Source organism: Mauremys reevesii, linkage group 1 (assembly GCF_016161935.1).
Source record: "Mauremys reevesii isolate NIE-2019 linkage group 1, ASM1616193v1, whole genome shotgun sequence".
In the NCBI taxonomy this organism is placed as follows: domain Eukaryota; kingdom Metazoa; phylum Chordata; order Testudines; family Geoemydidae; genus Mauremys; species Mauremys reevesii.
The window spans coordinates 330,953,635-330,980,215 of NC_052623.1; the positions used below are offsets into that span (position 1 = coordinate 330,953,635).

At 40.1% G+C, this 26,581-nt stretch overlaps 1 protein-coding gene across 8 annotated transcripts in view; it reads right to left on the bottom strand.

Annotated features, from left to right (window-relative positions):
- Positions 1-26,581, bottom strand: part of KIF21A (kinesin family member 21A) — a 148,750-nt gene that overhangs the window by 18,242 nt on the left and 103,927 nt on the right. For 4 of the 8 annotated variants that reach the window (XM_039516094.1, XM_039516040.1, XM_039516031.1 and 1 more), the window contains 7 exons: positions 17,890-17,950; positions 17,612-17,666; positions 15,208-15,425; positions 7,724-7,834; positions 7,103-7,231; positions 5,395-5,433; positions 2,490-2,626 (listed from right to left, as the gene is read on the bottom strand). In XM_039516094.1, the coding sequence (XP_039372028.1) occupies positions 2,490-2,626; positions 5,395-5,433; positions 7,103-7,231; positions 7,724-7,834; positions 15,208-15,425; positions 17,612-17,666; positions 17,890-17,950 (750 nt within the window). The remainder of the gene's footprint in view (positions 1-2,489; positions 2,627-5,394; positions 5,434-7,102; positions 7,232-7,723; positions 7,835-15,207; positions 15,426-17,611; positions 17,667-17,889; positions 17,951-26,581) is intronic. The other 4 variants (XM_039516066.1, XM_039516057.1, XM_039516075.1 and 1 more) reach the window with 3 other exon arrangements.

Here is a 26,581-nt window from a genome sequence, read left to right on the forward strand (position 1 = left end):
CCCAACTAATATTTACCTTTCTTAAACAAATGCTTTACACATATAGGAAACTAACAAGTGGCAAGAACAACAAATATTTACCCCACCTGCCAATGTGCTTCTTAGTTCCAAAAATTTAGGACGCTTTGAAAACTTTTTAAAGACCACAAATCTAAACTGAAAACACTAATTTAAAATACCTTTTGTCACATAACTACTAAAATTGAAATCTAATTGCAATTCAACTGAGCAAAAACATTTGTAATCATATCATCATAGTGAAAATATTGGCAAATACAACAAAAGGCAGCAGACAAGAGATACACATTTCTTCCTGCCATCACTAATGCACGTCCAAAATTTAGCAGAGCACATCCTCTGTAAACTTGCAAAAATATTACATTTTTAACAAGAACATGAACATGAACATTTATATAATTTCCCACAAATATTACAAACCCTTTGTAATTGCAGTTAATGTAAAGAGGAAAAATAATAAACATAATAAAATTAGAAAATGTTGGCAGCATTTGACTTCTACTAGCTTTTCAGTCATCAAGGATATAAAACTCGATACTGGTAAGAACAGTCAGTGATGCTATGTGCCACCAAAAGAAATAATCAGAATAGGTTGCACCAGATTACTCGAATATGATCTACAGGGGAACCCATACTTATATGGTGTTTTCTAAAAAGGAATGTAAGGGTAAACAGAGGGAGGCACTGAAATCTTGGTATTTATTATTTAATGAAGAGGGAAGTTTTTCCATCACTAAGCTATACTTCATGCCCTGCAGCCACTCCAATTCACTTGGGCCCCATCCTAGAAGGAGAACCATGTAAGCTGTCAATGGGGCTCTGAGCAGGGCCGCCCGGGGAGGTGGGGGGGGCAAGTGGGGCAATTTGCCCCAGGCCCCACAGGGGCCCCCACGAGAATATAGTATTCTATAATATTGCAATTTTTTTTATGGAAGGGGCCCCCGAAATTGCTTTGCCCCAGGCCCCCTGAATCCTCTGGGTGGCCCTGGCTCTGAATGGGAGCAGAGGTCCATACATGTCATTCTTCATGCAAGTTAGAGGCCTTGAAATGCCTATCTTACATTTTCGGCTGCATGGATATTACAGCTGCAGAGCTTTTTACTAGCTACATCACAAAGATATTCAGGAAGAGCTCCAGAAAGAATGAATATAAAGTAAATGGGAAATAAATGTCTTTTTCTAAATTCATTTGTGTATCTGCAACCAAAATCAAGCAGTTAAGATGGAGAGTCACTAAAGATGGATAAAAGAGCTGCTTTCTAAACACAGTTTCTAGCAGCATGGAGAGTGTATAATCTCTTGTAGGCTCCAATACTGCAAACATTTCTGCACATAGTTATCTCTAAGCACTTGTGTACCCTAGCTGAAATCAATACAGCTGCTCACATGTATAAACTATTCGCAGAGTTAGAGCCCTAGTTTTTCTGGCATGTTACTGTAGTCAATGTATAACTTTAATCTATTTCTTTACAGGAGTATGAAGACCACCAAGTGGACATACACTTCCAAGTGATGGGCCATTCATTGCTGGGCAGATTCTTATGCAAATTCCACTCTTGCAATAGTGTGTCTAAAGCTATATTTTCATTTGGCTATAGCAGTTAGATTGCCTTGTAGGTTCTGGGCCTGTGCATTTTGTAGGAGGAGTTTAAAATAAAAGTTTATATAAAATCTAGAGGACATATAAACTGTATAATTATTAAAGGAAGAGAGTCAGGTCAAACTTGACCCAAAGTACAGTTAGTTTTTTCCCCCCTTTAAATAATATTTTCAAAATCTAACACCAATAGAAATGTTTCTATGTTTTTTTTTCTTTAATAGAATGCATTTTAAAAACAAAAATATTCCTGCTATGTTTCAAAACCAAAAGTTGCAGCAGTGAGCTACTGCATGAGAAGTTGAAAGTGAAATTGAGCAGTAAAATTGATTACTTATATTTTCAACATTCAGGCTGAGAGAAATAAAAAAGTGAAGAGTAAGTTAGATATTAAAAATTATTTATTTTAATAACATGGGGTTAATTGTAACAGACAAAAATTATTTTAAAACATTATTTTTATCCTGACAGTGGCATTTGAAGAGTTAAAGGAATGATCCAAAATGCCTCAGTCAAATTATGAAACCAATAGGGAGCTGATCTGCACAGTATTTTTCCAGACTGGGGAAGTTTACTGGGAGGGGAAGAGTGGTCTGGTGGCCAGAGCTTAAGGACTGGAATTCAGAAGAACAAATGTTTTTTAAGATGCTATTTTGGAAGTTAATTTTCCAATTAAAAGGAACTCAGATGGAATACATGAGGGACAAACATTAGTTAATCAAATCAAGCTTATTATGCTCTAAAAATGGATTTTTCACAGCATTCTACCCCCAAAGCTCGCATTTCTATCACTGGCCACCGATAAGGAATTTAAAAATATATTGATTTTTCAAAGCAGTTTCAGTAGGCAACAAATACATGAAGCCTCCCCAACCTTTAGATCCAGTGAACAGAAGATCATCAGTAGAATCAACACAAAGCACAGCCTTGGTATGCCCTTCAGCTAGATGGATACACTGAAGTGGTGAAGATTTGATGTATTTTGAAGCAGGGAATGGGTTGATTATGCCCCTAAAAAAAAAAGAAAAAAGAAAAAAAAAAGAAATATGAGTTAGATATGGCAATGTAAATCACTTATTTCCACAGCTCTCTGTGATCCAGTATTTATTTTTCCTGCATTATTTCCTATAGCCTTACATATAAAAATGAAGTTGAAGGTATATAGGGAAATATGTTAATATTATTCACTTACATATTTTGGTATAGGACAATTGAATTTGTCTTCTATAAATTCTGCATTTATTTGTATTATTCAGCTTTATTAAGTGTTAGTGTTGTGCTATCAATTAAATAAAACGATATCTAATTCAAAAGAGATGACATCTGATACTCCAGCATAGGAGAGAGTGTGGTTGGGGCAGAAGAGAGACAGTTACAGCTCTCTGATTCTCAGGGTCGCCCCAGCATGATTTAGAGCTGCATTTAGGCTGCCCGAATATGTGCCACTGAGGCAGGGTCCTTAGTGCACCCATGTGATTGGAGGGCTGGCATAACAAAGTTCCACCATGCTGCAAAAGAGAAACTGGGTTGTGGCACAGATGCCTCACTAGAGAGTTCCCCTACACCAGGGTATTTTCTGCTGGGCATGTGTATCTAGATACCTGAATGGCACAAAGAGGTTGTAATCCAGCCGGAGAATCTGGTCCCAAGTATTCTATCATTAAATGATCATTATTAGCTGTCTAAACCCTCAGTCCTGCAACTGCATGTTTTTGTGGAACCCCAATAACTTCAATAGGGCTCTGTGACAGTGCTAAGGTCTGTCCACACATGTACTGCCATTTTTAGGGATTAAACACTCCACCCTGGGAAATATGAATTGCCACATTGTAATAGAACCATCATCCCACTTCGTCCAATATCCAGTGCCAGATGTTTTAGAGGAAGGTATAAAATTCCACAATGCTGTTCATTAAGCAAGGGTCTGCCACAGGGAGAAACTTCTTACTGATCCCGCCTGGTGGGGAGTTTATGTATTGCAGCCTTTGTAATGTTAACCTGTCATGTCACTGCAGAGGCTATTTTATTCATATAAATTCTTATTCATGTCTAATATTTTACTAATATACTTGCCTCAGTCATCCCCTGTGACACATTATGTAAAAGTTACTCCTCTTTATCTGTATTAAATTTGAAGAATTATAATTTCATAGACTGTTCTCTAGGTCGTATATTATAGAATCATAGAAATGTAGGCCTGGTAGGAACCTTGAGAAGTCATCAAGTCCTGCCCCTTGTGGTGTGGCAGGACCAACCATCTCTGACATCTTTGTCCAACCTGTTTTTTTAAAACTTTCAATAATGTTTCCACAGCCTCCTTTGGAAGCCTATTCCAGAACTTAACTACCTTCATAGTCAAAATTTTTCCGAACATCTAACCCAAATCTCCCTTGCTGCAGAGTAAGGCCATTACTTCTTGTTCTACTTTTAGTTGACATGGAGAACAATTCATCACTGTCCTCTTTATAAAAGTCCTTTACATATTTTCAAGACTTATCAAGTCCCCCCTTCAATCTTCTTTTGTCAATACAAAACATGCACTTTTTTTTAAAAACTTTCCTCCTACATCTCATTTTCTAAACCTTTTATCATTTTTGTTGCTCTTCTCTGAACCCTCGCTACAACTTATCCACATCTTTCCTAAAGTGTGGTGTGCAGAACTGGACACAGTGCTCCAATTCAGGCCTCATCTCACATGTACTACTTTCCTCCCATCCACTAGGCCAGTAACCCTGTCAAAGAAGGACATTAGGTTGGTTTGGCATTATTTGTTCTTGACAAATCTATTTTGGCTATTCCTTATATCCCTATTATCCTCCAAGTGCTTGTTCCAGTATCTTTCCAGGTATAGAAGTAATGGCAATTGGTCTATAATTCCCCAAGTCTTCTTTGTTTTCCTTTTTAAAGATAGGTATTATGTGTGCCCTTATAGCAGAGTATAGATGTGACCAATAAAACTTCTCTATGGCTTTCAATATCTTATATACCTCTAACCCTTCTGCTTTCCAAACTAAATGGACCTAATGTTTTAGAGGCAGCATGATTCAGCAGATGATACCACCGTCAGAGCCAGGAGACCCACAATTAACTCCTAGGTCTGCCTCTGTTTTGTAACCTTGGGCTAGTCATCCAACATCTTTGCACCTCAGGGACATTTATCTACCTTTACAACAGCGCTTTGAGATCTATGGATGAAAAATGCTGTAAATGCTATTATTACCAACACTAAATGGTTATTAGCCTTTTCACTGCCTCTCTCTGGATATGTTCTGTTGTTTTTCGACAGGGTAGCCACATTACAAGTCACAGCTGTTTCTTCTCAGGACCCTGTTCCATGTTTCTGGATCAAACAAGGGTGGAAGTATGTTGAGCTATAACATTCTTCCATCTCTTAATCAATTTTGAGTATTAGCAGTAAGACAGTAGATACCACTGACTAACATACACTGGAATATAACTTTTAGATAATAAGCAAAAACCTAAAAAAAGTTTGTGTGATTATTTTTTTAAAAAAAACATGCTTGGTTAAAAAAAAACCCTAAGAAAAAAAATTTACCTCTGATTTTCTCTAAAAAAGAAAAAGGACATGCTGAACAAAATAAAACAAATACTTTAATTTCTTGCAAAAAGGGAATAAATGAAAAGGTACACAGCATACATGTATTGCGGGAGGTATCAAAAAAGAGCATGCAGCAAAAATGAGATTACTTAATAACTGAAGTAAAGGCAATAAGAACATCAACAAGAGGCCAGAAGGATGGAAAAGAGAAAGAGAGTACCTGTGTACCTCCGACAGAGAGGAATCACTTTCATCAGACCTATAATGAACAGTGGTAGGAGATTGCGAGGAGAAAGAATACAGGTATCAGCAGGGTAAAGTCTCCATATGAGAAGAACAAATAGCATGGCTGACTCAGAAATGCAGTGCACATTTACTTACTGCAAATAGCACTGCTTCTTAGTTTATGCTTTACATCAGATATAACACCAGGATGATTTTTAAAATGGCTCTCTCAGGGTAAGTTAAATTCACAAAGTGTCTCATATCAAGAAGCTGAAGAATACTGTGTAGCCACTTCCTATTTCCCCAATACTTCTTACAGAAGTAGGCAGTGAAGAAAAATGAGATGGATACAATTTGACCCTCCATGTGATACTAATTCTGCCAAATATTTAAAGAGAAAAATCTAAAGCTGTCAGTGTCTGTTTAGTATAGAAACACACTTAAAAATTTTGCACATTGCTTACATTCTTAAATATAAAATATCAAGATTATTCAGTCTTTACTGAACCAAGCTCAGCAGTTTGCAAATGATCAGACAAGTTCAAAATCCTTCACCTTCTGACCCCAAAAATGTTTTAGAACTGCCTCCCTCCAAAAAAAAAAAAAATCTACATCTGAAGTATGCCTTAAAATAATAAACGGATACTATGTCCTTCATTTTTAATGCAAATCAAATATGTTCAGTAATTTGAGTTTGATTTCATAGCCAGATAATAGAAAATACAAAGAGCTATGGTTACTAAAGCTCAAAGCATAAAAAGAAGCCTCTGATAATATTATATCAGGTTAGTGATAAGAGACTAAGATAACTTAGTTGAGATTAGGGAGTTACAAGCAGTTTTAAAATACTGGAAGCCTTGCAAGCAACTACTTGGTGTGCTATGACTCTACAGGTCACTGAAAACCAAAAGTTAAATAGAAATAACATTAAAAAAAAAAAGGATTCAAGCAATCCCTCAAAATGCTACAATCACAATCAAACGTTGATTCTCCATTGTTGAGTTAGAGTTAAGCACCAGGTGGCAGTATGGTCAGTACTGAAATCTTGAAATTAAGATTCTGGCTCAACTCAACGCGATCACTAGTTTTAATGAGATTTTTAGGGAAGGAGATGTCTTCAATGTCAAGAAACTTAAGTTTTATTTTTTCAAAATAATTTTCCAAATTGTCTCAGTGGAATGCAGTCCATTAAATAATTAGGGTTATTGCTAAACTGCTGCACTATAGCTATTCCAGGAAATCACCCTACAGGGGCTACTCTGGAGAGCTCCCTCAGCCATGCTGAAAGAGTAGCTGAATAATTATCAAAAGCACTATTCCTAAATTGTTAACTAAGTTCTAATTTCAAGTATAAATATATATATAGTCTCTCTCTCTCTCACACTCACACACACACAAATTCTATAGCTCTTTCAAGCATTTTGACTCATGTTAAAGGAAAATTATAAGTACAGGAGATAAGCTATAAAATAGGGAATAAGGTAGCAGGAAATTAATTTTCTTCAATTTTGGCAATGTGTGAAAAGCATTTCCATAAAAGTGTGAAACTCCCTTTTAGAAAGTTCATGAAATGTAGCAATAATTGTATCTCTTTCTCTCTCACAGGAGAGGCTAAGGCATTTATTTAATGGACTGCTACATTGGTGATTGAGTATGCTTTGCAACTTGCTGGTAGGGGTCTGAAGCTTCCCTTTGTGACTTACTTATCCTGCTGAACTGATGTGTTTCCCTGAGAAACAGTAAGACGACTAAAAACATTCAGTTCATTACGGGGCCGGCTTGGTGGGGAAGAAGGAGGTGACAGACTAGCTTCTGAGGTTCCAGAATCTGAGCTATAAGAAAAAAAGAACATCTTCTTTAAAAGATTATGACATGTTAGAGAGGTTAAATGAAACATGCCTCAAACAGTGTATTAGATTCTATTTTCTTAAACAAGAAATGCTGTTTACATGCACTACCAGAGAATGAAACCACCATATGGCTACAAAACTGTTGCTGGCCACAAGATGGCATGAAATTCAAACAGTTTACTTTAAATGGTGAAAGCCCTATGCAGAAAAAATTGGCATATGTAAAATGAAGGAGCTCTTATAAAAAGAATAAATGCAGCTTTTCTCAGACATTTAGGACTTTAAAAAAATAAATCATTTGCAAATACTCATGAGGACTGACTCTCTCACAGTGCTGACACCAAGTTGTATGAATACCATTATAAAACAAACACAGGAACCTGAGAGTGGATAATAATTTCACATCTATTATTCTTCCAGAATATTTTCCAAAGGCTTAATAGCTTTGGGGGAAAAAAACCAAAAGATTCTTACTGTTTCTGTTCTTTCGCCTTTGGCTTTTCCATTGCTTTCTCATAGGCCTTTCTCTTTGTTAAAGGTGAAGGTTCAGGTATTTTCTTTTCCATCAGAGATGACTGTTTAGAGCTAAGGTAACAGGGAAGATTATCTTATCTTTCAGTATTTGTTAAAATTGCTTCTCATATATTCAAGCTGCAGTTCTACCACTCAGAGTTAGTCTCAATATAGCTCTCAAAGTATGGAATTTGTTAGATCTCATGATATTTTTATTTATCATCATCATTGGTTTATGGACATCAGACAACTCTTGAGTTTCGCTGGCTCCACTCTTTAATTTTGTTCTTGGAAGCCTCATATTTCAATACTAGTATAATATAATCATGGGCCAGAGATCAGACACATGTATAGCAGTACGTTGACAATATCAAGAAAAGAAATTAACTGAAGTAATTTTAATAGCTGGAGCAGGGGTGTCAAGCTCAATCAATGGGGAAGGAGGAATTCTAATTTTAGTTATGATCCGTGGGCTGAAGCATAAATTTTGGACTTCATCCTCCCTCCCATCCACATCACAACACCCACTGATGTTAGTGAAATGCTTGCACAAAAGTCAAGGATAGAATCTGGCTTATGCATAGTATCTAAACTATTAGTTACTATTATTTAGTTAAGTTCTTCCTTGTCATATTCAGTATCATAAAGTGAAATAATATGCCCCCTCTTTGGAACACAGCTATTTCTATCCTTAATTTCTTCCCATCCTCTTCCTTCTCTGTTTCATTCCCTGTTCCTTGTATTTGTGCCTCTCCTCTGCATTTCCTTCACTGCAGCAATTTCCAACTCTCACTCCCCAAACCTCCCTCCCAAACTCGTTCCATCTACTAAAATGATCACCAATGCACCAATTAATGCTGACATCAAAGTGTTATTGTGACTGACTCTCCAATGAGATAAATAGGAACTGTGAAGTCCCAGACCTCTCTGAGTCATTAATTCAGGCTCCTTGGAGACTCAGGAAGGTAACGTTGCATTGGTTTGCCCTCAGTTCACATTCGGAAGGATTTCTGTACAATTATGAGAGCTTGAAGCTTTCACTTTTTTTTTTTAAAGTCAGATGAGATTTTGTATAATCTGAGGATATGTCAGATTTATGTGCAGTGCTGGGGAGGAGTATATGGTCATGGTACACATAGGTACCAGTGTTGTAGGGTAAGATAGGAAAGAGGTGCAGGAGATCAAATTTAGGCTGCTGGGTAAGAGCTTAAAATCCAGAATCACCACAGTAGCATTCTCTGAAATGCTTCTAGTTCCATGTGTAGGGCCAGTTAGACAAGCAGAACCGCAAGGTCTCAATGAGTGGATGAGACGATGGTGTAGGGAGGAGAGTTTTAGGTTTATTAGGAAGTGGGCAACACTTGGGGAAAGGAAGAGCCTATACAGGAAGGATACACTCCACCTAAACCACAACAGAACTAGACTGCTGATTTGTAAAGCCAACAGGTGCAGAGGAGTACACTGTTCAGACGGAGAGGTCCCTTAGGAATGGATCTACTAACAGGGATTCTCTATGTCTTAGAAAAGGGGAGAGGATACAAGTTGAGTACAGGTAGGAGATTTAGAGAAACAGTCAAATGAAAAAGTTCCATTCAATTACATCACATGAAGGCAGACAACTAAATATTGACAAATTTTATAAGTGCTTGTATATAAATGCAAGAAGCCTAAATATCAAGATGGGTGAAATGGAGTGCCTAGTATTAAATGAGGATATTGATATAATAGGCATCTGAAAAACTTGGAGGAATGATTATAATCATTGGGACATGGTAATACCAGGATGCAAAACATATAGGAATGATAGATAGGTCATGCTGGTGGGGGAGTGGCATTACTTGTGAAAGAAAGCAGAGTCAAATATAGTAAAAGTCTTAAATGAATGAAAGCGTACCACAGAATCCCTGTGGACAGAAATTCCATGCTTGAATAATAAGAGTACAGCAGTAGGAATATATTACTGATCACCTTACCAGGATGATGATGGTGACTGTGAAATGCTAAGGGAGATTAGAGAGGCTACAGAAATAGAAAACTCAATAATAATGGGGGATTTCAACTATCCCCATAATGACTAGATACATGTCAGCTCAGGATGGGATGCAGAGATAAAATTTCTAGACACCGTTAATGACTTCTTGGAGCAGCTAGTCCTGGAACCCACAAAGGGAGAAGCAGTTATTGATTTAGTCAGGATCAGGTCCAAGAGATGAATACAGCTGAACCGCCTGGTAACAGTGACCATAACGTAACTAAATTTAACATCCTTGTTCAGGGTAAAATTCCAAAAGAGACCATCACAGTAGCATTTAACTTCAAAAAGGGGAACTGCACAAAAGTGAGGAAGCTCATCGAATGGAAATTAAAAGGACAAGACATAAGAGTGAAATGCTTGCAACCTGCATGGAAACTTTTTAAAACACCAACTAAGCTCAAACTAAGCATATACCCCAAATAAAACAAAAATAGCAAGAGGACTAAGAAAATGCTACCATGGCTAAATAACAGAGTAAAAAGAGGTGGTTAAAAGCAAAAAGGCATCTTTTAAAAATTGGAAGTCAAATCCTACTGAGGAAATTAGAAAGAATCATAAATTCTGTCAAGTCAAGTGTAAAAATATAATTAGGTAGGCCAAAAAGAATGTGAAGAGCAACTAGCAAAAGACACAAAAACTAACAGCAATTTTTTTTTTTTAAGTACATTAGAAGCAGGAAGCCTGCCAAATGATCAGTAGGGCCACTGGATGATCAAGGTGCTAAAGGAAGACAAGGCTGTTGCTGAGAAGCTAAATGTATCCTTTGCATCAGTCTTCACTGCAGAGGATATGAGGGAGATTCCCACACCTGAGACATTCTTTTTTTCCATGACAAATCTGAAGAACTGTCCCAGCCTGAGGTGTTGATAGAAGAAATTTTGGAACAAATCAATAAATTAAACAGTAATAAGCCACCAGGACCAGATAATATTCACCCAAATGTTCTGAAGGAACTCAAATATTAAATTGCAGAACTACTAACCATGATATGTAACCTACTGCCTAAATCAGCCTCTGTACCAGATGATTGGAGGATAGCTAATGTAACACCAATGTTTTTGAAAAGGCTCCAGAGGTGATCCTGGCAATTACAGGCCAGTAAGTCTAACTTCAGTACCAGGCAAATTGGTTGAAATTATAGTAAAGACACATAATACGGTTTGTTGGGAAAAGTCATCATGGCTTTTGTAAAGGGAGAATATGCCTCACCAATCTATTAGAATTCTTTGAAGGTGTCAACAAACATGTGGACAAGGGTGATACAGTGGATACAGTGTATTTGAACTTTCAAAAAGCCTTTGACAAAGTCCCGCACCAAAGGCTTTCAAGAAAAGTAATGAGTCATGGGATAAGAGGGAAGGTCCTCTTGTGGATCAGCATCTGGATAAAAAGTAGGAAACAAAAGGTAGGAATAAATGGTCAGTTTTCAGAATGGAGGGAGGTAAACAGCATGGTCCCCCAAGGATCAGTACTGGGACCAGTGCTCTTCAACATATTCACAAATCACTGGAAAAAGGGATAAATATGGAGGTGGCAAAATCTGCATATGATACAAAATTACTCAAGCTAGTTAAGTCTAAAGCAGATTGCAAAGAGTTATAAAGGGATCTCAGAAAACTGGCTGACTGGGCAACAAAATGGCAGATGAAAGTCAAGGTTGATAAATACTATTAGAAAACATAATCCCAACTATACATACAAAATGATCTGAAAACATCCACTCAATGTGGAACCACCACCAACAAAGTGAACAGAATGTTGGGAATCATTAGAAAGAGATAGATAATAAGACAGTAAATATCATAATGGCACTATATAAATCCATGGTACACCCACACCTGGAATACCGTGTTGAGTTCTGGCCACCCCATCTCAAAAAAGATATATTAGGATTGGAAAAGGTAAAGAGAAGGGCAACAAAAATGATTTGGGGGTATGGAACAGCTTTCATAGGAGGAGAGATTAAAAAGACTGGCACTGTTCATCTTAGAAAAGAGATGACTAAGGGGTGATATATGATAGAGGTCTATAAAGTCATGAAGGTGTCAAGAGAGTGAATAAGGAAGTGTTATCTACTCCTTCACATAACACAAGAACCAGGAGTTATCTGATAAAATTAATAGGCTGCAGATTTAAAACCAATTAAAGGAAGTACTTCTTCATACAGCCACAGTCAAACCTGTGGAACTCATTGCCAGGGAAAGCTGTGAAGGCTAAAAGTATAACTGAATTAAACAAAGAATTAGATAAATTCAGGGAGGACAGGTCCATCAATGGCTATTAGCCAAGATGGCTAAGCCTCTGACTGCCAGATGCTGGGACCGGACAACAGGGGATGGATCACTTGATAATTGCCCTTGACTGTTCATTCCCTCAGAAGCCTCTCGCATTGGCCACTGTTGGAAGACGGCATATTAGGCTAGGTGGACCACTGATCTGACCCAGTATGGCCATACTTATGTTTCTTATATCTACATTGCAAAAAAAGGTGTGTTTTTAACTCAAGTTAGCTAACTCAGGTTAAAATAGCATTTTAACTTGTGTTAGCAGCTCAAGTTCAACCACAGGCTCCCCTATAGGCTTTAACTTGAGCTGCAAAACTGAGTTCATTGATATTTTAAACTGAATTAAGAACACGTCTTTTCTACAATGTAGACAATACCCTTAATGTTTTCATGTACAGCACACAACTACATCATGTGGGCCAGGTCTGAAATGCGGGCTTTATGCTTGACATCACTGCTGGTGTTTAATATCCAAGATCAGAATCTGTCCATATATACTTATGTCTTGCTTACACAAGAAAGCTCCACCAGTTTAACTTAGGGTGTGATTTTTAAACTGATTTAGCTAAACAATTGCAAAAGGCTGTGTGGACCCTCCTATCTTGGTTTAAACCAGGCTATTTCAGTTCAGTTTAAGCCTATTAGGAATTAGTTTAAGATAAACTGAAATAACTCACTCAAGCTGAACTAAAGGTATGTCTACACTACCCACCGGATCGGTGAGTAGTGATCGATCTATCGGAGATCAATTTATTGTGTCTAGTGTAGACGCGATAAATTGATCCCTGAGCGCTCTCCCGTTGACTCCAGTACTCCACGGCCGCGAGAGGAGCAAGCGGAGTTGACGGGGGGAGCAGCAGCAGTTGACTCAGCACCGTGCACACGCCGCGGTAAGTAGACCTAAATACGTCGACTTCAGGTACGCTATTCTCATAGCTGAAGTTGCGTAGCTTAGGTCGATCCCCCCCGCCCCAGCGTAGACCAGGGCTAAGAGAGTGCCCACAAAAGGGCCTGCACCCGTTTAACTAAGCCCGTTAAAAACCGATTTAAGTTAAAATGGTGTAATTTTCCAAGTAGACAAGGCCTTACTGAAACAAACAGTACAGTACTGCAGACATGTGGGGTATTGCATCTAAATAAACCTATTTTAAAAGAAGGGCTGGATTTTTACTCTTAAAAAATGGGAAAAGTCCCTCACATCAATGGGAGCTGGCTTGAGTTCTCAAAAGGGACTTTTATATTCAGGCAAACTGCAGGAAGTGAACATCTACAGAAAGAAATAATTTATATTACAGGATGTTTTTGCTTTCTCCTACTATTGTAGATAGTTTCCCTACCCCATCCCACTATTATTTCAGCTCCATGACCTTAGAAAGAAGTAATAACCTCCCATTCTGCTGTGATAGGAACTATTTTGATGCAACAAAGCTGGCACTGCAATTTTACTGCAGGATCCAGCAGGAAGCAGAGATGGATTTTAAGAGGGAACCTTGTTTCAACAACAAATATCAGCAATAACTTGGAAGAGTAACAAGGAATTTTTTTTAATAATGTAGAAAGTAAATTAATACAAGTTCTAATGGAAAGAGAGTATTAAACAGATACCTACAATGTGGAAGTCACTAAGAACTGTTTGAGATGAAAGCTTTATAAGTCATCTGCTAAAGTGTGATCAATAAAATACAGAAATAAGAGAAGTCCACTACTGAGCAGAACAAATTACAAAGAGGCTCAACTATAATGCGTCCAAAGTTTGAATTTAGATAAAATTATTTTGCCTCATTGCTAATTATTTTTCATAATGGATACAATTTAGAAGATGCAGTGAAGCAAAAAGATATTACCTGAACCTTGGATGCCAGGTCATAACCCTTGATGTTATTAAATCTTGGCGCTCCAACAGTCTCATCTTACACACTAAATGCTGAAACAAGCAGGTTTCTCAGCCCATCCTGATCATCATTCCCCCCTCTGCACCACCAATAGCATTCCTTCTGAGCATATTCTACTTGCAAAAGCAATGAAGCCATCAGCATATGTTAACAATCGCTGTCAGCAGTGTTTTACTGTTTATTTCTGCCATCTCAAGCGCATGCTAGAAAAATATGAAATTAACAGCAAGTGTACACTTAACAGCGAAGACTTCCATGAAAAAACTAATAGTTTGATGGGAACAGCACAGATGGGACCTGGTGAAAAACACCTTACTTCAGCATCTATAACCTAAAGATAGCTATGGGGATAGTCAGCTATATTTTCCATATTATTGAATGTGGCAAGCGCATTCAGCTTACATGTGAGAGAATGTGGGGTTAGTATCTAAAAAGCAAAAAGTTCCCTGCCTGTGAATGGCTGACAACAATAGTAATCTTCAGTACATAAAAAGTGAGAAAAGATTTATGTCCCCAAAGTTAAATTTGTTAAATAAAATTAAGTAATTATTATTAAGTGATTATCAATCATTAAAAACTATTCTTCAGCTAAAGTGTACTGTAGCTGGAAAGGCACCGATGGGACTCTCATGCATGTTTACAGTGTTATTTGGATCATACACTATTGATAAAAACCTTATTTATTTTAATATTTACTCTAAATTTAGGCTGCTCCATTTTAAACGCAGTAAACACAAAATACATCTTAAGGTTTTTTTCCCACCCAGTCATTAGGACTCTGACCTTTATTATTAACTACAAAATGTAAGTTTACATTAGATTGCTTTGTTTTAATAGGCTTTACTTTGAATTTACAATGTGTTTCTTTTTAAGGTCTTGTTGATATTTCTGAAAAGATTTTTCCCTCTAGAATTTGCATTTCACACATCACTAACAAAACAGAAGCATCCATGGTATCAAATGATTGCATCCAGTATTTACAAACAAATCTAAAGTAGTTTTGCTAAAGAAAACTACTTAAAAATGTCTCAAATATATTAATTACAACAGCATATGTATGCTTCATTGGGTGGCTGTGGAGGCATAGAAGGAACAGATTTTTGAATGCTACTTGGTTAGTCTGAAATCAATTGTCCCCCTTTGTAAAATTCAAAATTAGAGATTACAAGAAATTGGCAACATGCATTTTTTTAAAAAAGCAAAAGGTAGTTAGTACAGCTTGGCCAAACTTACATGCTGCCTATTTTAGAAGGTAAGCCAGATGGTGGGGGAATGAGGTCCCTTTCCCTAGCAGAAGTATCACTTGTATCAGTATGCATCCCACTCTCTTGCACTTCTGCAACAGGTGTAAGAGGGCCGGGCAAAATGGTGTCTGCTGCACTACTGACAGAAGCTAAATCGCTGCTATCTGCATACAGCAATTCCATCTGGGTAGCAGTCCTCCGGCGGGCCTGGATTTAAAATAAACAAATAATCAACTCTTTTTTAAACATAAGAGCATTGATAGAGTGTGCCAGTGATATATTTTTAAGCCCATTCTTAATTGTTACTATTCAGTAGTTACACCAGTTATACTTAACTGTCAACAATCCTTGGAAACTAAATCATAGAGTTTGCTTTTAATCTATTTAGTTGGCTTCAATGAGAGCAGTATGGGGATCAAGTTTCAACAGCATAAAATAGTTATTTGACATGATGTCATGTGCAGTCATCTGCCCATGTTACAAAGGGAAGGAGACGTTGTGAAATAGATACCAGGAAATGAGAAGATGCCAGTTTCAATAAACATAGTGTTGTGGAAGAGCTAACAAAATAACAAATTTAACTCTGTCCAGTATCATCATTCTGCAAGAGTTAAGCAGGTTCCGTGTGTGAATAATGGTGTTTCTGAGTAGCTATAGAATTATGGGTCCTGTTTGTTTAATAAATCTCTGTAAACTGCTGCCTCCCGAGTATTCCCTCATGGCCAGAATTCACTGTGCTGAGGTTCTGCCTTCATTTCCCAACTTTTCAGGGATCTCTTAATCAACTTAGCAAAACAAACTCTTCTCAAGTTCAGCAACAACCCTCTCTGGGGCTGGATTTATTAATATTCAAAAATAAAAAGTTCTCAAATCCCTATCAAGTGCATACTCCCAGTCTTCTTGCTGGGCATCTCCCAAGCCTTTCCTTCCTGGAGCCTTGTCTCTGAAAAGTCAGGGTTTCCTGCTGGAGTCTACTTGCTCCCACCAGCCATTCCCTGCTTCGGCAGGTCTCTGCTGAAGCCTCTTACTCTACCTTCACTCTGGTTGTCTCCCCCTGAGATCCCCCCACTCTGCAGCTTCCTGCTGCTCTGTATAGGGGAATCCTCTTCCCTGTTCCCAACTGGTTCCACTAATTAAACCCCACATCTCATCCCGAGTGAGGCAGGCATGACTAACTGTATGGGGCTGGCCTGCCTCATGCCTCCAGCCTTAAAGGCAGGCCACACCCTTCCAGCACAGCAGTTCAAGCAAAAAGCATGTGTGTAATGTGAAAAGCAAATCATCCATATCCAATTCAGCAAGAGCCATGCTTTGTTGAAGAAAAGAAAAAAAGCAAAAAAAATGTTATATATAAAATATATAAAAAATAAAATTTGATCACTGCATGATCACTGTGCATCTCTGACTTGGAGAAGCATTGGTGCAACAAAGTGAAGCTGAGTGCAGCTGCAGTGCAACTGCAACACACAGCCAACAAACATCACGAAAAACAAGAAAAGTAAGATGAGGAAAGAAAGAAGAACTAGTTTAGACTTTAAAAACTTTAGTTTAGTTTAGTTCTTTGTTGTTGTTCTTTGAGGAATTTGATTTATAATGTTTAAAAAAAAAAATCGTCTCAAAATTAATTACTATAAATACTAAACTAACTACTACTTTTACTTTTACTAAAAACTTCTTTTAAAAAAAAAAAAATGAGAAAGGGAGAAATTCTTAAAGTATAGAGAACTTTTTCAAATATTGTACATATTTCAAACTTTTTTTTTTTTTCCTAGGTACTTGAGTTCATCTCAGGGAAGGAATGTCTAATTTTAAAAATGCAGCTGTAATCTGAGAAGTTACTTTATAAAAATGGTGGCTCCATGCTTATTTTGCGTCAGTGGTTTCCAGACCAAATTTCAAAGTCTACCTGGAATCTGAAAGTCAATCTTGGTTCTTTTTTCCTAATGCATCACCACTCGTAATTAGGATCCTGTAAGCCAAATTATACCCTCAATAACACTTCTACAACCACAGACTGAGGCCCTGATTCAGCAGAGCACTTAAGCAAATGCTTAACTTTAAACATGTGCTTAATTTCCATTGGTGTCAATGTGGCATAAGCACATAGTTAAGTGCTTGCTGAATTGGAGTGCTGGTAGTAGAAGAAAACATTTTTTCCCCAAAACTGAACAAATTTGATCTGGAAATTTTGAGACAAACATGAAATCCTATAATGCCACTTGCAGTCACTTTACAGAGGGGAACGTCACTTTAAAGCAGCTTAATTAGGAGTCAAGTGAACAACTCTTCACTATGTCAGTGTTGTTGAGAGACTTATTTCATTAACGTCTGTAGAAGAGCCATGCATGACTTTCAAAGTGCTTTACAAGTTTTATTACCACAGTGCATCTTACCTTGCTTTTGGGCTTGACTTCACCACAAAGTTTCATAAGGTCCGAAGACAAGGAACTAAAAGGAGAACAGTGACACTAATTCATTTTTGCAAAACTAAAGTATTTTTTCTTTACTCCTTTGACAATATTTTTTTTTTGCTGAATTTGTGGGTAAAATGAGAAGACGCCAGTATAAAATATATTTTCTAATGGATCAATAATGACTTAGTAAAAGAAAAGAAGTTGCATTTAGTTTTCTGGAAACAAGGCAAGTTATACAATTTAAAGAGCTCTCTCACCTTCCTTCTGCTCCAGGGCTGTGCAGCGGGGCATCTTCATCAGTACTATCTTCTACATTTTCTAGAAAATTTCCAAAAAGATCATGTCAGAAAGCTCATGCATCACAGGCACGTGGACTGAAAGTGCTTTCTAGAAAACAGTGAATACATTTAATTCATCTACATTTCTCTTCCACTGAGGAAATATATATTAATGTGGTGATTTTCGAAAGAGTTCCAGAGAGCTCACTGGCAGTTCCCATTGAATTTCAGCGAGAGCTAGGCAACTAACTCCCGTCAGTTCCTTTGAAATTCTCAGCCTAAGAGTATAGTGTCAAAGAGCATCCCTATATTTTTTGTAGCACACGATTAATGAAGTGTAAAAAACAGAATGATGTACTTATAAGAGAAATTCTGGAAAAACGGAGGAAAGACAGAAAGAAAAGATTAATAGGGAGTAGTGTGAAATGCATTCATAGTAGACATGACAGCTCTCTCCCCCTCTTCTTTTGGAATTACTCAGATATAGGAAGGGACATCCTAATTCTGAGGAAAAAATCCCCCCACCCCCGTTTCTTTTAGCTAAGTGAGCTGGGGACTATTTTCAATGACTGGGTTGACAAAAGCAAGCACTTTATTAGTATACAAGCATTTAAATTTTAGAAGAGTATGATACTACCCTCTTACATTGCAGAACAGCTCCCTAAAGATCTACAAACTCTATATTTAAACTAAGTGCAAAAAGAGGCTGTGCAGTAGAACTGACTCCTCTAACAAAACAGATACAAACATTTGTCTGTTCACACAAGACAACACCAGCATGCATGTCATTCATTGTAACAGTAAATCATAAACATCAGATTAACAAATTTGCATGCAAACAATGCAAGATGGTACATTAAGTCAACCAGTCCAGTATTTATGTACTTTTGATGTTAAAAACAATGTAATTTAAACACACAAAAACTAAGAAATGTGACAAAGGAAAACAGAACAATATAATGTATTGCCTTATGCGAGAAGGCAGTAGCACTTATTTGCATTTTAACTGAGTACAGTATTACTTTAGAACTCTTTTTAAAAAAATGCAGTAGATGCAATATTTAAATCAAGTCCCTTAATTATTCAGTACATTCAAATAATCCCATGGATTAAATATTGTTTTGCTGAAATCTAAAGTCACTTTATTACACAAAAATAAATAAAGTCTATAATTTTCCTTACTTATTTTCTTACATATCCCTTGGGTTACAGGAGACCTGGATTTGAGTCCCTGCTCTGAAATAGGCACAGCAGGATAGCTCCAACAAGAGAGGATGAGAAATCTATAAACCCCAGAATAGCCAACATCCTCGTGGTCAGGACACTCCCCTGGGATGTGGCTGGGAGATCTGTGTTCAAGTGTCTGATCCAAATCGGGTCCCAGACGACATACCACAAATGACTGCCCTAACTACTGGGTAATTCTGTGGTGCATCTCAGCCTCTTTCTCTAGAAATTCCATCCTTAGACCTGAGAAACTTCTTGATGAAACTTTCATCTAACCCTGTATATTCCCATAGTTTTGGTTTCAACAAATCAGCATTTTTCTGACCAAAAAAAAGTTTCATAGAAAAATTCCCTACCAGCTCTAGTATCAATGTTACACCAGGTTTGTCTACATATTTATCACAGTTCATTATTTTGAAAGAAGTAGGAAAGATAGCCCTCAGCTGAACCACATACAGTAGTGAGTAAATTGGGCTAATTCAAATGCTGCCTTTTGTACACATCAGACTATCCACATCCAAAAATGCTTCCACAATCTCCAAAGACCTTGTCAACCTAAACCCAGGTGATGCATCTCAACTTTTGTACTAGTTTAACAATATAACTTTAGTTATTGGATAAAAATAACAATATTACAAAGACAGACAAGTAACAGGAATACTACTTCAAATGTTCTCCTTTTGTTCCTCTTTAGATTTTGAGACCACATTGAGCCTTCTGTAAGTATTTCATTAATATGTGTCTGCAGAAGAGAGGAAAGACAAGACAGAAGAATACCTTTCTTTCTAGCAAGACCTCCAAAACACTGAGGATAAAATTAACATATTTCCCAGTCACTTATGAACACTAGGGCTGAATTTAACCCTGCACCCCTGCCACAAAATGCTTACAACCGAATTTTCATAGATAACACAATAAAATAAATGCCAGACAATCAAAAATGCTGTCGAGGGGGAAACAGTAGAAGGTTTTGTTCGTGGACTCAATTGAGTTGTCTTGTTACATTAACTCCTTTTTATGTTTGTTTTATAATCCAAGTCCAGGAAGGACTTTGGGAAGCCCCTCAGTGGAGACTCGCATGTAGTACTAACCAAATGAAATGGGTTTTGAGGCAGAATTTGAAGTGAGATTGCTAGGCATAAAGGAGGGAGGCCGTGACAGGTGGCATAGTGAAATCAGGTGTGGCATTCTGAGAGAGGGGAGACAAAGGGAACATTAAGGTGAGCAGCCCGCCAGATGGGGGGAAGAGTATCAGGAGATGAAAGCAGAGATGCAGATGGACAAAGAACAGCAGAGCGTCTTGGAGGTGAGGACAAACTGTCAGAATGTACCTAGTTTGACAAGGGTACAGAGAGACATTATATTTCATTCTGAGGAAACGACACTTGCCTTGCTTCCCTCTCAAGACTGATCAGCTCATTCATGGCTGTGAGTCACACTCACGAATAACCAGATCTCATTAACGAGAAAAACAATTCTAGTGGTCATACAGAAATTAGTCATTCTAGCAACATTTCATGAACAGTTGCTATATTGTCAGTCTGAATGAGAAAAGGGGAGGAGAGGTGGAAGAAAGTCCTACCATAAGGAAGAAAGTCCTACCCTAATAAAATATAGTACAAGCAGAGTGTGACTTACAAAGCTGTAATAACACATCAGGATAGAGGTGGACACAACCCACTGTAACTTTGTACTTGTAGTTCAGGATATAGTTTATTCTCTGTTTATAAAATGAATTAGGAAATCAAGCAGTGCAGCTGTCTTGTTAGTTGCCACACAGTGTAAAACAGCACAGGATGGAACTTGTTGACCTTATTACATCATATATATCACTGTGACCAGTGCATGTATGTGCATGTGCGCACATACACCTGAAGAGGAATGACTTTCTCAGCATAGGAGACAAAACCACTTTTTTTTCTTTTAATTATGACTTTTTTTTTTGGTCTTTTAAAAGAAAGTTGTTTCTAAGTTTAGAAAGGTTTAATGCATTAATATAATTCCACTTTGCCTTATGCATAGGGCTAATATGGATAAATGTTACTCTGATGAAGGGAGTTGGCGTTCTATTTTGAGTTTCATCCTAATCCTCCTGAGGTCAATGGGAATTTTGCTATTGCTATCAGTGGAAGCAGGACTTTTTAGGGAAGCAAGAGCCCTGCAGCATCAGAAAATAGTTTCAGATACCCTGTCATTCTAGACCATAATATTTTTCCCAATTAGATGCAATACTAGAAGAAGAAATTATTCACCTTGTGCAATAACAATGGTTCTTCGAGATGTGTCCCCTTAGGGGTGCTCCACTGTAGGTGTGCTTGCGTCCCTGCACTGTTGATTGGAGAACTTCAGTAGCAGTGTCTGTTGGGCCCACGCATGCGCTGTCTCTCCTCACGGCGCACCATGAGGCCAGCCAGCTAACCCTCCTCAGTTCCTTCTCTATTGCAGAGTCAAGACAAGAACTTTGAAGTAGAGGGGAGATGGGTGGGTTGCAGAGCACCCATGGGGGACACATCTCAAATAACCATTGTTACTGCACAAGGTGAGTAACTTCTTCGAGTAGCGCCCCTATGGGTGCTCCACTGTAGGTGACTCCTGAGCAGTACTCCTTCTGGAGGGCCAGGACTTGCATCAGTTACAGTACCGTTCAAGACCCACTTGGAAAGTGTTTGGGCTGATATTGCTGAGCCCTTCGATCTTTCGGCTATGGAGAGGAAAAGTCTAGAGGACTCCCTGAAGCCTTTGTCCTGTCCTTAGGTAGACATGGGCTCTTCTGACATCCAAGGTAAGCAATATAGCCCTCCCTGTTGTCTCGGTTAGGGCTGGGGCAGAAGATTGGAAGATGAATCAACTGATTCATGTGAAACTGAGAGGGGTACCTTAGGGATGAATTTTGGGTGTGGTCTGAGCATAACCTTGTGCGGAAGAAATACCATGTAGGAAGGATGCGCCATCAGAGCTGCTTTCTCTCCTTTTCTCCTGGCCAAGGTAATTGCTACCAGGAAGGCTGTTTTCATAGCGAACAGGTGGCCATGGGTTCGAAGTGGGGCCTAGTCGGACCTTTCAGTACAAGGCTCAGGTCCCATGTGGGGTCAGAAGTCAAGGTTGAGGGAAGAGGTTTACTATGCTGTTGGGAGGTATGCACATACCATTCTCCTTTGGGGCGAGGTGTGACCCCACTAGGGTTATGGTCTGCCAGACAGTCCTCAGGCTGAAAACAGCATGGCCTAGAGGCCAAAGTCAATATGATGGCCCTTGGGGTCAGGGCTGTGTAGCCTAGCGGCCAGAGTCAGGGAAGCAGGCCGCTCCCTAGGAGGAGGTGGCGGCTGCAATGGGGGACCCCGGCCCTCCCTCTCTAACGGGTTCCAGCCCAGAGCCCTGTCAGTGACGGGGTTGGTCATCACCCAGTCAGCAGGCAATCCTACCACAACACACTAACTTTGCTTGGGTGGAAGATACCACTCCCCCTGCCTCCCTGGGCTACTTCCTACCATGGTTACTGAGGTAGCAACTGCTATGCCAACGGGATCTCACAGTTTGCTGGCTTGGTTAATTCTCTGGAACTCCGGCTCTCGGATGCTCATTGAGGGTTGCAGGTCACCAGTCTGGGCTCCGGGTCCTCAGGCTCTTGCAGTCTGCAGCTATAACAGCTCCTGGCCTGGAGCCTCCACCAAGCATCCTCTTGCTTCGGTGATCAGCCTAGAATGAGCTGGGCTGCTCCCTTTTATACTGTGGTAGCAGTTGGAGCATGCCCAGCATGGTCTGGGGGTGGGGCTTGCACCACCCATAATGCAGAGTTAATCCTATCTTGCTCAGTGCGGGATATGCACACCCAGTCACATATGCCCTTGAGGAACCTTTTTGTAGTTGGATGTGACAGCACTGAGTACTCCTCTACAGATTGGTGAAAGACTGTAATAGCCACTAGGTGGACCCTCAGAGAGCTTAGATATAGACCAGATCTTTTTAGGGTTAAAGTACAGTCTATATGTGGAAGAGTTGCGGATGCTGGAGAGATCTGTTGGGACATGCTCCAAATCTGAAACCTGGACCACTTCTGCAGGTAAGTGCGTCGTGTCGAGGACTTTCTACTGTGTAACAATCTCTTGTACCTCTCTCGAACAGGAGCTTTCTAGGTGTTGGAGCCAAACAGAAGTCATGCCTTGAGGCGGAGCATTCCCAAGTTGGGATGTAGGGTATTTCCTTTTTTCTGTGAGAGCAGGTATGGAGTGGCTCGGAGAGAGATCAGCGGACATGATCTCTCTCCAAGCCATGAGGTCAGTCTTGGCCAAGTAGGAGCAATCAGAATGACACAAGCTCTGTCCCTTTATATTTTCAGCAGGACCTTTAACTGTAGGGGAAATGGAGGGAAGGCGTAGAGAAGGTCCCTGTCCCAAGGAAGGAGGCGAGCATCGCCTAAAGAGTGTTGCCCCATCCCCGCTCTGGAACAGTAGTGTGGACACTTCTTGTTCAGGTGAATGGCGAAGACGGTGTCCCCTACCATCTAAATAGGTCATGAAGTACTGATGGGTATATCTCCCACTCGTGACTATGTGGAAATTTGTGACAGAGACTGTCCGCTATTGAGATTTGAGTACCAGATACACCGCGGACAATGTAACATTATGTCAGATGCATCAATTCCATAATCTCATCGCTTCTGCGTATAGGGAGGGTGATCTGGCCCCCCCCTTGCCAAGTGATGTAGTATATACAGGCTATGTTGTCTGTCAGGATCTTTCTGTGTGATCCTGTGATCAGTGGGAGGAAATGGGTACAGGGATTCCTGACCACTCTCAGCACAAGGAGATTGATGTGGAGGAATATCTCCATGGGTGACCATTTGCCTTGTGTCATGAGACCATTCAGGTGTGCACCACACCCAATGAGCGATGCGTTGGTGGTGAGGAGCAATGACGGTGATGTTTGTGAGAAGGGGATCCCCTTGCAAACATTAGCTGGGTCCTTCCACTAGTTTAAGGAGTTTTTGATCCTGCTGGGTAGTGATAGGGGTTTGTCTAAAGTATCCTTGTTCGGTCTGCAAACCAAGCTGAACTGCATTTGGTGGCATCTTATGTGAAGCCTGGTATGAAGTATCACCGCTATGCCTGCTGCCATATGTCCAAAGAGTTGTGGGCTGCTTTGAATGGTGTCTATAAGTGTGACTAAGGGACCTGTGTTGAGGTCAGAGGGCTTTGGCCTGTAACGTGTCAAGGTTGGTCCCTATGAATTCCAGGCATTGCACTGGAGTGAGGGTTGAGTTCTGAGTGTTGATCTGTTGACCTAGTTCTGTAAACAAATATATTGAACTGTCTGTGACTTGGTGAGCCTCCTGGAGAGATCAGGCTTTGAGTAGACAATCGTCCAGGTATGGGCAAATCTTTATCCCTTGAGAGTGTAAATGAATGGCCACCAGTGAGAGAACCTTGGAAAATATTCTTGGAGCTGATGATAGCCCGAAGGGGAGCACTCTGCATTGGTAGTGGCCATGTCCCAGAGTGAATCTGAGAAATCATCTGTGAGCCAGTAGGATTGAGATGTAAAAATAGGCACCCTAGAGGTCGAGGGCTGAAAATTAGTCTCTCTGTTCCAATGCTGGAATGATCATCTTGAATTTTTGAGCCTTGACAAACTTCTTGAGAGCTCTGAGGTCTAGTATGGGTCTCCAACCTCCCTTCCTTTTGGGTATTAGGAAATAACGAGCAGGGCTGACCCTAGGACGGTGCGGGGTCCAGGGCGGAAGTGAAGTCACTTCCGGGACCGACTGCACTGGGGGTGGGTAGAAGAGGCTGGGGGCACGCTGGGCTCCAGGGAGGCTGGGGCGGCTGCAGCGCCACTCCTGCACTCTACCCCTCTGGACAGTGGGCGCAAGGTGCACTCTCGCTCGGGTGGAAGGGGCAGAGCAGGGGGTAGCCTCCCCCAGCCAGTGGTTCACCTGCCTAGGATGTTGAGGTAGTTCTATGACTCCTGCCTGGAGGAGTAATTAGCGTGATCAGACATCCCGATATTAAGGGCTTTATGTTATATAGGCAACTTTATCCCATCCTCCCCGCAAAAATGGCCTCATTAATCAGGAGGGAGATCTTTGAGGAGGCCGAAGAATGGAGGCTATCAAGGAGTTGAGGGTGGGTATCCTTGACTTACTCCAGTGGAAGCTGGAGAGTGTCTGCCACATTCTTTGCCAGTTCCTGAAAGAGATGAAAGTCATCTGCTGAAGATGGGGGAGAAGGCATGATAGCTTTGTCTGGAAAGGAGGAGGATACTGTCCTTGAGTCATTTCCTTTTCAGTACTGGTTTTCTGTTCCTCTCAGTCTCAAGAGGCTCAGTGCAGAGGTCTTGAAACCAAGAGGAGGAGACTCCAGTGCAGCTGGCATGAGGAGGTCTCTTGAATGGCAGAGTTCTGCCTATACTGATTGTCCTGGTGTCGGTGCTGGCGGGGAGAGGATCTTATCTGCATCAGTCGCTCCTGTGCCAGCAAGCCATCGCTGGTGGTACCGATGTGGGCTTGCATACGGTGAGTGTCTTTTTAGAGGCGTTCTTACTCCTGTCCTTCAGCGCCAATGACTCAGTGCCTGTACCCATTGGGTCCATTGGCCTGTCAGTGGTACCAAGCACTGTCGGTTTCTGTGAGCCGTGGGTGCTGGACTGAGATGGCCTTGGTGCTGGCGAAGATACCAAGTGAGATAGTGATTCACTATCTTGGGGCTCACTATGGGGGCTTCCCGCTCTCTTCTTAAATGATTTGAGAGAAGGGTCTGCAGCCTGCTTCTTTGACCTGCAGCCCTTAGATCTAGAAGGCTATCATGTGACTTCGGTTGGAGAGCTGCCTCCATGAAGATAATCTTCTGGTGGAGCTTGGTCTTTGTGGGATCTTGGCCGGAGTTGTTGGCAAAGACCATACTTCTGTTGTATGTGGCCTTCTCTGAGGCAGCAAATGCACTGAAAGTGCTTATTCATGATCAGGATCACCTTTTTACCAGTAAGACATTTCTTGAAGCCCAGCAGATGGGGCATACCCAGTTGGGGGAAAGGGTCCCCGATAGGGGAGAAAAGGCAGAAAGAAAAAAATAGTCTTTTTTTTTTTTAAAGGATAAAATAAAGAAAGGGGGAAAAGGGTAACTAGGAGACTAACTATAAGTATGTAGATTAAGATGATAGTCTTAATGGACTGCTAATGCCTCCGTCTCTAGCCAGGGATGGTAGAGAAGGAGCTGAGGAAGGTTAGCCCATGCACACTGGCTAGCATCACGGGTCAGCATGAGTAGAGACAATGCGTGTGCAGGCCCAATAGCCACTGCTACCGAAGTTCGCCAACCAGCAGCGCAAGGATGCAAGTACACCTACAGTGTATCACCCATAGGGACACTACTCAAAGAAGAAAAAAAGTTTCCTCACTTGTCTTGGGCAGATGCCTTAATCTCACCATGACTCAGTGAAAAGTGAAAAT